Raw genomic sequence first — 13,175 nt, forward strand, 5'->3', positions numbered from 1 at the left:
ACCGCTCACGTCCGGTGTAGACACGGTGTAACATTGGTTTTGCTTTGTTTCACAGAACTAATCGTTGCCTGGGTTGCGTACGTATGTGTGGGGCGGAGCTATCAAAATAGGGGCAAGACCCTTTTGGGGTAGGGGCGTGTTTGTTTTGGTGATTTCAAATGTCAACATTGGCTACCAGAAATCGCTTACCCTGCCTTTAATGGATTACTGCGTTGATTGCCTGTAGTAGATTTTTAATAAAATATAAAATTTGGGCTTTTTATATCACTGTCTTCTTATATGAAGCCACCTTAAGCACGGTTTTCTATGGGGAAGAAAACATGGGCTCATCTGCTTGCATGTACACAGAATATATTTTTAATAAGTTCTATAGCATATTAGGTCTTTTTTTAATCACCGTCTTCATTAAGCCATGTTTTCTTTATCGGAGGAAAACGCTTCTGTTCTGCTGGTCTTACCTGCTTTCATGTATAATTTATTAATAAACTATACCGAATTCGGCCTTTTTATACCACTATAGTCCATTAATTAAGCGTTTTCTGCAATTCAATTGCAATTTGCAATTCAACCGGGTTACGTTCATATTCTGGGCTATTCTGCTTGTCTGTATGCTTTATTAATACGGTATGTACTGAATTTAGTCATCCAGTGGTTTACATTAAGCGTTTTAGAATGTCCTAAACCCGTGCCTTGATAAGCATGCACTGACTGACCAAGTTCAAAACAAAACTCTGTGAACTCGGAGGAAAACGCTTCTGTTCTGCTGGTCTTACCTGCTTTCATGTATAATTTATTAATAAACTATACCGAATTCGGCCTTTTTATACCACTATAGTCCATTAATTAAGCGTTTTCTGCAATTCAATTGCAATTTGCAATTCAACCGGGTTACGTTCATATTCTGGGCTATTCTGCTTGTCTGTATGCTTTATTAATACGGTATGTACTGAATTTAGTCATCCAGTGGTTTACATTAAGCGTTTTAGAATGTCCTAAACCCGTGCCTTGATAAGCATGCACTGACTATTTCGTCCAAGTTCAAAACAAAACTCTATGAACTGCTCCATTGTGAACGTATGGAGCTGTATGAACCACTACAATCTGTAAAGTAAACAGGAAGTGTTTGTCCGAACTCAACTGGGTTTGCGAGAGAACGCAAAAGTTTTGCGAGGGAACGCAAATATCTTTGCGAGAGAACGCAAAAGTTTTGCGAGAGAACGCAAAAAATCAGAAAAATATTTTTTCCTCCCACCCCAAATTTTTTCACTCAATCTGATTTTTTTTCCACCGCCATGTCCCTTTAGGGGCTCCGTACGTTTCCCTTCACTGGACGTAGTTCTCAGAGTAATATGACACGTTGCGCTCTATTTATGTGTCCTTAAACGCTCGTTTTTTTGGGTCGACAGTGAACTGACGAACTGAAATAACGTCAGCGAGCAAGCAGCGTTAAAACTATCAAAACAGGTTCAGACCGCCCATGCGCACAATTGCCCGTTTCTGCAGACCAACTACCCCCTAATGGTCGGGAGCATTTCCGTTGTGCTGTGGCTTAATTTCGTTGTGTTGTGAGCTTATGTTTGCTTTTTTAATTGCGTTGTGTTGTGAGCATATGTTTGCTTTTTTTAATTGCGTTGTGTCGTGAGCTTATGTTTGCTTATTTAATTTCGTTGTGTTGTGAGCATATGTTTGCTTTTTTTAATTGCGTTGTGAGCTTGTTTGCTTTTTTAATTGCGTTGTGTTGTGAGCTTATGTTTGCTTTTTTAATTTCGTTGTGTTGTGCACTGCTGGGCCACCGTACATATCCCACCTCAATGGCAGTAAAAGTGTTTTGCAATACAATATGAACACAATAAGTACATTGTACTTATTTTTTGATGTAAGTACATAGTAGTTAAGGCCACCTAATATAAAGTGTGACCAGAAAGACAAAGTTTTTAATTTTTTAAATTTAAATTTAATATGAAGTCAAATAGTGTCGAAAGAGATGAGTTTTCAGCTGTTGCTTAAAAATTGTCAGGGATTCAGCATTCCGGATTGGGGTGGGAAGATCATTATTGTTCTGGAAAGTGATTTTGTGCCTCTCTGTGACAGTACCACGAGGCGTCGCTCCAGGCCCCAGATCTCTCACCCTTTACCAACAAATGATCTATTACAACAATTAAGACTTCACTAGAGATCAGCAATGCCTTTGTTGTAGAGCCTACATAAACTCTACATGTACATAATATAATAATAATACAAAAATGCATACATACATAATACATAAAATAATAATACATTTTCTGTACCGCCCAAAGTGCGTTCATTGCTGTTCGCGAGAGTCACGACAACAAACCACTGACGTTTCTATGGTAACGTAGAGCTCCTGCACTCAGATTCGAAGCTTGTTTGTGGTAATAGCGAAAAGAAAGATTTTTTGAACAGCAGAAAAAGTGTAAAAGTATGTAAAAAAGTGACAGGACTGAAACATATACAGATGCATCTTAATAAATTAGAATGTCATGGAAAAGTTCATTTATTTCAGTAATTCAACTCAAATTGTGAAACTTGTGTATTAAATAAATTCAATGCACACAGACTGAAGTAGTTTAAGTATTTGGTTCTTTTAATTGTGATGATTTTGGCTCACATTTAACAAAAACCCACCAATTCTGTTACGGGGCTGACAAGACTTGAGACGTGCGGATCCATGTGCCAGCTTTATTCTTAACAGAAGACAGAGACGTGGTCATAGAACAGCCATGGGTCAGATAATGGCAGACAGGTATATGGCGGGCAAGACACAAGAATAAACCTAAGGCTAGCGGAGGTCAACGATCGGCAAACAGAATCAAAGGGGCGAGACTAGAGGGATAAACCAGGTAAACAGGCAAGGATCAAAGACTAAGAAAACAGACAGGACAAGACTAGGCTAGGACTAGGAATGAACGAGGGCTCTGTAGAGTAGCTATCACTACGGGCGATAAGAGCATACACTAAGAGGAACCTACAAGGCACAACTATCCAATACTCGGCAGTTTGATAACTGAAATAAATGAACTTTTCTATGACATTCTAATTTACTCAGATGCACCTGTACTTTGTTTATATATTTTATACTTTGAAACATTTTGCCGGTTACTTTCGCTTTTTCCACGCAGCTTTCAGCAGGTGGGACTGTTAGCGTTATTAATAAAGGAATGTGAATGAATGAGACTGTAAAGTGTGGGACATTCTTGATATTAAAAAGACAGACAGTATTAAAAACTCCTAGCCAACAGAACTCAATCTGCTTCTGACTGGATGTTTTCTGCACGCGAGGTCCAAGTGGAACACGGACAAGCATAGTAGACTTTGTCAAAATGCCTGCACTGGTGTGTATTCACATAAATACGGTCGACATAAGCACCGTGCATAATTTTTCACTCACTCAGTCTCTTACACACACAGACACACACACACACACACACACACAGAGAGAGAGAGAGAGCATTAACCAAAAATAAAAAATTGGCTCTTAAAAAGGTTCCCCACCCCTGGTCTAGCGATACCAAAAGTGAAAACAGCTGTGGCCGCCTTCTAATTAGCACACCTAACAGCCTATAGCAGGGCAATTGCTCAAATCAAAACTACAATTCGCACTTAAGTGCAGGAAGGGAGCAATGCAAATAACACAGGCTCCTTCTAAGCCAACGGCAATTACCGTATTGGCCCGAATATAAGACGACCCTGAGCATTATATTAGATCCGTGCAGTACAGTAGGACTTACTATATTGCCCATCTGTGTTATTATGTGAATCTAACAATAAAAGAAAATATTTAACCATTTAAAGTACAGTGGTAGAAATTAAAGGGATGGCGCTGAGAGTGCAGGTGAGATTTTTTTTCCGTTCGGTATCTAACGAAGTTTAAAATTGAATTGTGGGTGATGAATTACATGCAGAGTATGAATATAAGGCTATAAAAGATATTATCAGGGTTCATAAGGTTATGAAAAGTCTGGAATTTTAAAATGGAAATTTCCAGGATTGGAAGTTTTGGGAAAATATCTATTTAGAAAGTAGAAATTAGAATGTTTTGGAGAACTAATGGAGATTTACTTTTAAAATATATTTTATGCAGATCCTGTTTTCCGGTTTGTTTATTTGATTCTTAATTTTTTTTCAATATTGTGTCTTGTGGTATTAATAATACATGTAAATTTGGTTGATAATGTAACTGCAATAAAATAATAGATCAGTAAACAATTAGTTGTTTGCATAGTGTCTTGCATGATGTATTTAATATTACGCACCTAGAAGCAGGGGTGGTTTGTTTATCATTGAACAAAAAACACAAAGTGTGTTTGCAAAACAATGATTAGATATGACACAAACAAATGTATTCCTGAGAGGGGAGGACGTTGGATTTGTTAAAGAGTTTATATATAATCTTGGGGTTACATTGGATTCTAGTCTAAGTTCATTAGGCCATTTTTGACAGTCGGTGCTGCCATATTGTGTTTGTATTCATTGGTTTTATCACATATTGAGTACTGTTTTAATAGTTGGTCATTCATAGGTAGCACAAGTCTTAAATTAATATAATCATTGTATAAGAAGGTGATGAAAGTTTTGGATTTAAAAAACTCATTTTTAAAAAATGAAAAAAAAAAAATTGCGTTTTGAACATTTAAAAAAATTAAAATTAAATATGCTTTTCATTTTACAAGGGGTCCGTTTCAATAAGGAGGTTCAACCAACTCTGAGTTCAAACTTGAGCTCTTGAGTTGACTTACCTCAGGGTGTCCACGGGTCCTTTAAAAAGTCTTAAAATGTCTTAAATAACGTTTTCCTTTTATAAGGCCTTAAAAAGTCTTAAAATGTCTTAAATTCGGATTCGATGGGTCTTAAATATTTTTGGTCACATTACCGCTAAAATATCTTAAGTCTGACGGACCTAATGACTTGTTTACAATCATTGGCAGTGTTGCCAAGTCTGCAGTTTTCCCAGCGGAATTGAGCTATTTTATCACTGTTGCCGCGGGTTGTTTTTCATGTCAGCGGGTTTAAGCGACCCCAATAACGTGATATTTAGCCCCTAAAATGCGAATTTTACCAGGGGAACCCCACCAAAAATTTGTATTTTACCTCACTGGAATGGGATTTTTACCGGGGATCCCCTTCGAAATGTGATTAGGCTAGTTTTGAGTAGCAATTGGGCAGGTTTTGTTGTGAAAACCTGGCAACCCCAATCATTGGACAGACCGAAGATTTTTTCTTTAAGTTACTGCGTCGTCAGAGAGAATTGCAGTAAGTTAGCAGAATACAAGGCTCACTCTGTTTGTCTGTTGAGAGACTTCAGAACAAATGAGCGTGACAGCACACAAACTCAGAAGAAACACACTGAGGTAAAAATTCAAAATGTTTAGTTTATTCATAACATGATATAGCTAAGTTACACCATGACAAGTGAGCTATTTTGCTCAATATTCTCACAACGCAAAAAAACATTCCAAACACCTACAGAGTGCACGCATTACGTGAAGTCTAGTGCACATGTGCATTTAGAGTGTGCTCTTTCACTGCATGATTCAGTCTATTAAAATACATTTAGAATTATCCCAAATTCAAGACAAGGGGGCAGAAAATGTGTATATTTATACCACTTCATATAGTTAATCAATTTCACACGGAAGAGTGCATTTTTTCTCCAAAAATTACCATATATGAATGTGATATTGACAACAGTTCAATAAACTAGAAGTTTTATTAAGAGACACCATATTGCCTGTTTTTGCACTATTTCGCCAACAAAAATAATTCCAAACAAAGCCACAGCGCTGTTCCCTTTTGATTCGGTCACTCTACATTGCTATGGGAATTACCCTTTCCTCCAAATACTACTGAAGCCTTATTGAATCACGCCAGTGAAACTGGCCAATGGCGTTCAAGCGCACGAAATATGAGGGGCTCCCACTCTATATAAAGCAGCGCTTGTATGTAAGCAAGAAGCCTATCAACAAGACTACTCAACGTGATCTACACGCTGCAGCAGACACGCCTTCTCTTCCCCTGCTGTGTTCTGCGAGAGAGGAGTGGTCTAACAGCCCGCTGGATTACACTGCGCCCCATAGCAGCGACGCGGGGGACCTCCATCCCCGTGGAGGCCCGGCCTCTTTTTCCCCGAGGTGCACGATGAGATAACGAAGTCGTGGAACGCACCGCTCACCAGTCGAGTGCACAACCCGGGATCCAAGTGGGGTATGTTAAACTCCCCCCACCCCATGGAAGAAGTCGTCGCTGCCCATCTCTGTCCTTCGGCCACGGCGAACTGGAGAGTGAGAAACAACTCGTCTCTCCCCTCTAAACCTTGTCGCACCACTGCAAACTTCGCCGACAAGGCTTTCTCCGTGGCGGGCCAAGCAGCTTCAGCACTGCACGTGATGGCGATACTCCAGGTGTATCAGGCCAAGCTGCTCAAGTCTTTGGATGAGGACGCCAGACCCTGAAGTGTTCAAAGAGCTCTGACGCGCCACGGATCTGGCCCTCAGAGCGATGAAGGTGACAGCTCGAATGATCGGCCGCAACATGGGGAATCTTGTGGTGCTAGATTGTCACCTGTGGCTTACTCTGATGCTGTCTCTCGGAGGAGGAAATCGGCACCCAGCGCCGAAGACGAGCCACTGAAAAAGTCTGCTCGCTCCGCTGTGTGTGTTCACCAAGCCCCCCTGCCTGTTGCGGGCGGCGAGAGCAATTGTCATGTTTGTGTTTTGACTGTTCCACTATGCAGTGCAATAAAGTCGAAAAACATACAAAACTCACCTCAATAGCAAAGCAATTCTCCTCCTCTCACTCCCCTCTCCCCCATCACTCACTCTCACACTCGTGTGCAGTCCGCCTCGCTGTCACAGTTCACAGAAGTGTGGCAGGCACTGCCAGGGGTATCAGAGTGGGTTATGAAATCAATAAAAAACGGCTACATGCTTCAGTTCTTCCGCAGGGGAGCATGGGAGCGGAATGCCTCAGTTCTGCGAGAGGAAATACACAACCTCCTCGCAAAATGCGCTGTAAAGACAGTGCCCCTAGCAGACAGCGAGAGCGGCTTCTACAGTCGCTATTTTCTGGTACCAAAGATGGCGGACTCCACCCAATCTTGGAAAAATCGTGAGACAAATCCTCTCACACATCAGACCGAGAGATTGGTTTATCTCTGTGGATTTAAAGGATGCTTATTTTCACATTCAGGTAGCCCCTCGCCACAGGCGTTTCCTGAGATTTACTGTGAATTTAAAGGATGCTTATTTTAACATTCAGGTAGCCCCTCACCACAGGCGTTTCCTGAGATTTACATTTGAGGGGATAGCGTACCAATTCACGGTCCTACCCTTCGGTTTATCCCTGGCCCCTTGTACATTTACGAAATGCATGGATGCCGCTCTCTCTCCTCTGAAGCAGAGCGGAATGCGCATCCTGAACTATCTCAACGATTGGCTAGTTTTAGCCCAATCAGAGAGCGCGCTGCTCACCGACAAGCACAGACTCCTCGCTCATCTTCAGAGCTTAGGGCTGACTGTGAATATGCAAAAGAGCATGCTGGTACCGAGCCAGAACATCTCCTTTTTAGGAGTGGAGCTGAATTCAATCGATATGCGACCGTGTCTGTCGGAGGAGCGCTCATAAAAACTAATCAGCTCTCTCGCAGTCTTCAAGTTAGGGCACTCTCCCCCGCTGAAATGCTTTCAGAGGACGCTCGGCCAGACATCAGACATACTAGACATCAGTATAGGTACTGTATATTATGCTGATACAGCATGTTTCTGCTTCCACTTAAAATAGGCATTTTCAAAATGATATAATAAATTATCTGTGGGGTATTTTGAGCTGAAACTTCACAGACACATTCTGGGGACACCTGAGAGTTATATTACATACTGTAAAAAGATGTATAGGCAAATATCTTTTAGACAGCAAGTATTGTCTGTAATAGGGAGGAGATATTTGAATAGATTACTGCATTCAATAAGACAATGTTCTATTTATCATAATTTTAAATATCTTAAAAAGTGGATTATGATGAATTAGTTGTGTGAACATTATATTTTGACAATTTAAATAATGTGTTTGGGATATATGTCTTTTATGTTGTGTTGTATGTGTGTGTGAGTATCTGTCTTTAGCCCTATTAGCACGGGATTAGTATTACCTGGTGACCTCCAGTCATTTGTAATAATTGCGGAGGTTGTCTGTGATCTTAATCCCGTGTGAATCGGCCATGTCTGTAATTTGTAAAGTAAAAATTCCCCCGCAAATGACCTACCATATTTTGCCGAACACCGAGGTCCTGTAATAATAATATTAGTCCTGTGCGAATCGGCATCTCTGTGATTCGGCCAGCATTTGGCGGGTCGTATATCATTTTTCGTGGTTTTTGTTTCCTGTGCGCCTTTTTATCCATCTTTCGCAAAGAATGGAGCTGCGTTGGAGACTTTGATAGTATTTTGGGTGCTGTCATCATATCGCTACACCATACAATTTGCAGAAAGAAAAAGCTGAAAAGGTTTTGAGGTTAACGTGTTACAAATCAAGCATAAAGCTTGAGACATTATTTTAACCTGGTGAAATGTAAATGACACTGCGCACGAAACTATATTAGTTTTTTTTTTTTTTTTTAAATCCATCTAACCGGACCATAGAACGGGACTCTCAAAGCCTTGACATCCGGGCATCCGGTAGAGAAGTCGGTAAATTCGAGTAAAATCACAGGCTTCGCTTATCCCGTGCGAATGCACCACACGAAATTCAGATGTGGGGGGGTAATTTCAAAATCACACAAGGTCCCCAGATAATACTAATCCCGTGCGAATAGGGCTTTTGTGTGTACCTGCCTAGGGACTGCGGATGTAAAGTAGCAATATTGGCATAATCTGGCTTGTTTACATTTGCATTTCATACTAATGTCCATTACCATGCATTGTACTTGTCAAATAAGTAAACAAAAATGAGGAAAAGAAAGCGATGCAGCACGGAGGGATTTTTTTTCTATCACTTTCAACCTCAGCTCCAAGCTGAAAAAAAAAAAGTGCAGTAAAATTCATTTCAGTACACTTCCATAATGTACTTAAAGTGCTCTATTTTTGTGCATTAATCATAGACTGTATAAAAACATGAACGTAGTGTCCGTGACGTCACACGTAGGTTTCCAAAGAGGGTTTTTGAAGCTCAAAGTGGGCGGAGGCGGCCGTCGCCATCTTGGCAGTGCGTCACTCACGGATGATCGAAAATGGGCAAAGAGGCGGGAGCAGGTTGCTGAAACCACGCCCACCTAGCTCGACGGCAATGTCAGCAGCGGCAATCCACCTGTCACTCAAGTGGCCACGCCCTTAATTATGCAGAACTTAAAGGCTTGATATAATTTAAACGGATGAGTTATAAAAAAATTCACCCCCCTCACAGTTGTCATGAAGGGCAAAATTCGCTATATAGACCAAAATAATGTTTTGAACCAGGCTGTAAACATGTTTTTTTTCTGCTGTAAAGTTGGGCATTTTAACATGGGGAGTCTATGGGTTTGACTCCCTTTTGCAGCCAGCCTCTAGCGGCCAGTTGACGAATTACAGTTCAAGTCACTTCCGTGTTGGCTTCACGAGAGAGAGCAGGATGTTGCCGCTTGGCATTAATTTTGTAGTTAATATGCTAAAAATTATTCTTTAGTACTTCTTAAGATAATCTTTAGAACATCTAAGTGTACTCAACTGTGATATTTTGGGACACCATGAATATGAACTAATGTGCTTTTAACATACTTTCTCTGTAAAAAAATAAAATAAATAAATAAATAAAATGTATTTATTTACCACTTGTAGTACAATTGAAACCATCTATCATACATTTTTCTGTATACTCATCATACATAGAAAATACACTTACTACAATCATAGTTACTTCAGTTTTACTATAGTAAAACCATGGTTAATTTTCGTAAGGGATATGAGAAGCGCTAAGCTCGTCCATCTCTAGCTCAGCACCAGCCAAAGCACGAAAGCATATTTGAATTAAAGCATATTTGAATTTAATCACATGACACACTGAACACGAATCACTGTTGTGATCGTACACGTTAAAGAGCAACCTTACGTCCATCACATGTGAATGGCTTCTCTCCAGTGTGAATCTTCATGTGTTTATTAAGGTTTCCTTTTTGTATGAAACTCTTTCCACACTGAGGGCAGGTGAAAGGTTTCTCTCCAGTGTGAATTCTCAAGTGGTCATCGAGGTGTTGTTTTTGTGTAAAACTTTTTCCACATTGAGAACATATGAAAGGTTTCTCTCCGCTGTGAATTCTCATGTGGTTGTTAAGGTTTGATTTTCGAATTAAGCTCTTTCCACACAGTTTGCAGGTGAAAGGCTTCACTCCAGTGTGAACTCTCATGTGGTTTTTAAGGTGTCCTTTTTGAGTGAAACTCTTTCCGCACTGAGGGCAGGTGAAAGGTTTCTCTCCAGTATGAATTCTCAAGTGGTCATCGAGGTGTTGTTTATATGAAAAACTTTTTCCGCATTGAGAACATGTGTGAAGTTTCTCTCCACTGTGAACTCTCATGTGGACTTCAAGATTTTCTTTTCTGGTGAAACTTTTCCCGCACTGTTGGCAGGTGAAATAACTTCTATTTGCTGTCTTTTGAGCTCTTTTGAAATTATATTTCTCATGCTGAAAATTATCTTCCTTTTCAATGAGTTCTTGACTCTCCTCTTTCAGTGTCATCAGGTCTAATGCAAAAAAGACAAATCCAAATTAACACCATTTTTAATGGCACAAAGAACAAACATTAAACCCAACATGTAGTTCTAATAAACACTAAGCTATTAAAGGAAATGTTTAATGTAATCTCAAAACCTCTTCCCATTATTTGAAGTGATGATAAAAAACTAGCAAAGTTTATTGTATAACCTTAGTTGCGTATGTTTCAGTGCTCATTTTCGAGGTAATGGGTCATGTGACCACAACATGTCTGTCCACATGAGGCAACCCGTTCCATGTCAAATAAAACATTTTTAATTACAAAACTCATATGACATTCTTCTAAAATATCATTCCTTTCTGTAGAGCTGGACATTTTAATAAGGATCAAATGAGTGAGTTCAGATTTAAGAATGAAAACCAACCTGTTTGTTCCTCAGTATCTTCATGTTTGACTCTGAATGCTTCTTCAATCTTTATGTCTTCACTCTCCTCTTTAATAAACTCCATCATTGTTTGTTCCTCCGTATCTTCATGTTTGACTCTGAATGTTTCTTCAATCTTTATGTCTTCACTCTCCTCTTTAATAAACGCCATCTTTATAATAGTGTCACGTGGATCTGTAAGAGATGAATCACAGATTCCTTAAGTTAAGAACTGCGTAACATCATTGAGCCTGCTGCACCCATGGTACGGCAGTAAAGTTCCTTGATTATTACGCTGGAATGAGAGTATAGTTCCTAGCCATATCGGCCTAGAAAATCGCAACTTTTCATTTTCCGTCGGTCTTAGTACACGATGTAACTACAAAAGAGTCAAGTTTTAAATAGGAAAAATATAGAAACTCTTTGGTCATTTTTGAGCGAGATGCTAACGGTCTAATCAGATTCAATGATCTATGCTAAGCTACAGCTAAAAGTGCTACCGCCAGACCCGGAGATTGGTTGAATGGATTCGAAAAATGGTAAAACTCAACTGTTTAACTCTGGGGGAGTTGGAAAATGAGCCTATTTTCAAAAATAGTGGCGTGTTCCTTTAAGAGTTTCTTTAGCAGTGGAGAAAATGGACAAAACATGAAGAGGGATAAGAAATGTGTTGCACACAATGCATGACAGTGAGTTAATAAGACGCTACACATTAGATCGTGCAGAGATCATGTTTGTGATCAATCTTATTAGAGACACGCTAACATCTCAGACACCGCGCAGAAATGCCATAGCGCCAGAAATGGAAGTGATCACTACATTAACTACATTAACATATTTGGCAACTGGAAAAATACAACTATGCAGCAGTGATGACTTGGGTCTGTCACAACCTTCTATAAGCAAAGTGATCACACAAACAATTACAGCACTTTCAGATCCTTATTGTGTCGCTGTTCATTTCCTATAAAATGGGTTAAGTATGACAGCATGGTAAATAAAAAATAAGGAATATATATATACATATATAATGTGTGTGTGTGAGAGAGAGAACGGTAAAACAGGAAAAATTACGCCTGTAATTTCTAAGTGAAGGCTTATAATAGACCCTACTCTTAAAAGCGCTCTTTTATTTCCTTCTTGGACAACCAACCAATCAGTCTTCAAAAGACTGTGTCATAGCTAGCAACGGGGTCAGCCCCACCTCCTCACTAAGATAAAAGTTTTTGGCTTTTTCTCGCTCAGAGTTGCTCTCAGATTGATCCTGAATCACTCCTAGTTAGAAATTTTTAAGATACATTAGGAGCTCTCTGAGAGGATTCTTAAAATATTTAAGAATACAGGCCCAGGAGACTTGAGTGACTCTTCAGCAGGTTCTTGATTGAGATGGTAATGTGTGGTGCTGCAGTCATCAAGACTGACTAAAGCAGACAATCAATGTAGTTTTATAATGATTTCAGGAGGCAGTCATTAGTAAAGGATGCAAAGGATGTATTTGCCCAGATTTTCACCAACTCTAATCCAATCAGCATAACTATAACACTCATTATCACAGAGATCAGGGAAGGTCACACCTACAGACATCACATTCACACTTAACCCAGGTACTGATTAGCATGAACAATGACCATCAATTAAAGGGGTCATATGATGCAATTTCATTTTTTCCTTTCTCTTTGGCGTGTTACAAGCTCTTGGGGTGACACCTACAGACATTACATTCAAACTTAAAGTATCATGAAACCCCCGTTTCAGCACTGGTCGTTAACACCTTAGATCTGAGAAAGACTCCAGAAATGGGCGTGTAAAACTGTGGAAAAATGGGAGTGTAGAAGGTGCGAAGAGGGGAGAAAACAACTAATAAAACTCTGACCAACAACACACTCATTATACAGACAAATTAATACAAAATTAATACACGGCTTTCACCGTGAACAAAGCAGAGTCCAGCCCGGGGTCATCACGTGGTTGCCGCAAGCCCGCCGGCCGTTCCTCACTCTAGCCCGCAGTGTGTGACGCTGTGTGACGCATTTTATGGAGGACTGTTTCCTGAA

General features: G+C 39.9%; 1 protein-coding gene and 1 pseudogene across 1 annotated transcript; both read right to left on the reverse strand.

Annotated features, from left to right (window-relative positions):
• LOC107694842 (uncharacterized) overlaps positions 1 to 3,761 on the reverse strand; it is a 26,027-nt pseudogene extending 22,266 nt beyond the window's left edge.
• A 6,200-nt stretch (positions 3,762 to 9,961) lies between these two features.
• LOC107694843 (gastrula zinc finger protein XlCGF7.1-like) lies at positions 9,962 to 11,293 on the reverse strand. Its single transcript, XM_016494542.1, has 3 exons — positions 11,225 to 11,293; positions 11,122 to 11,161; positions 9,962 to 10,725 (listed from the first exon to the last, which is right to left on the reverse strand). Exons 1-3 carry the CDS (start codon positions 11,291 to 11,293, stop codon positions 10,079 to 10,081), a joined length of 756 nt encoding a protein of 251 aa, XP_016350028.1. The 3' UTR covers positions 9,962 to 10,078.
• Between the last annotated feature and the right edge of the window lie 1,882 nt (positions 11,294 to 13,175).

The sequence above is a fragment of the Sinocyclocheilus anshuiensis genome, unplaced genomic scaffold (genome assembly GCF_001515605.1).
Source record: "Sinocyclocheilus anshuiensis isolate Anshui unplaced genomic scaffold, SAMN03320099.WGS_v1.1 scaffold98, whole genome shotgun sequence".
NCBI classification, from domain to species: Eukaryota; Metazoa; Chordata; class Actinopteri; order Cypriniformes; family Cyprinidae; genus Sinocyclocheilus; species Sinocyclocheilus anshuiensis.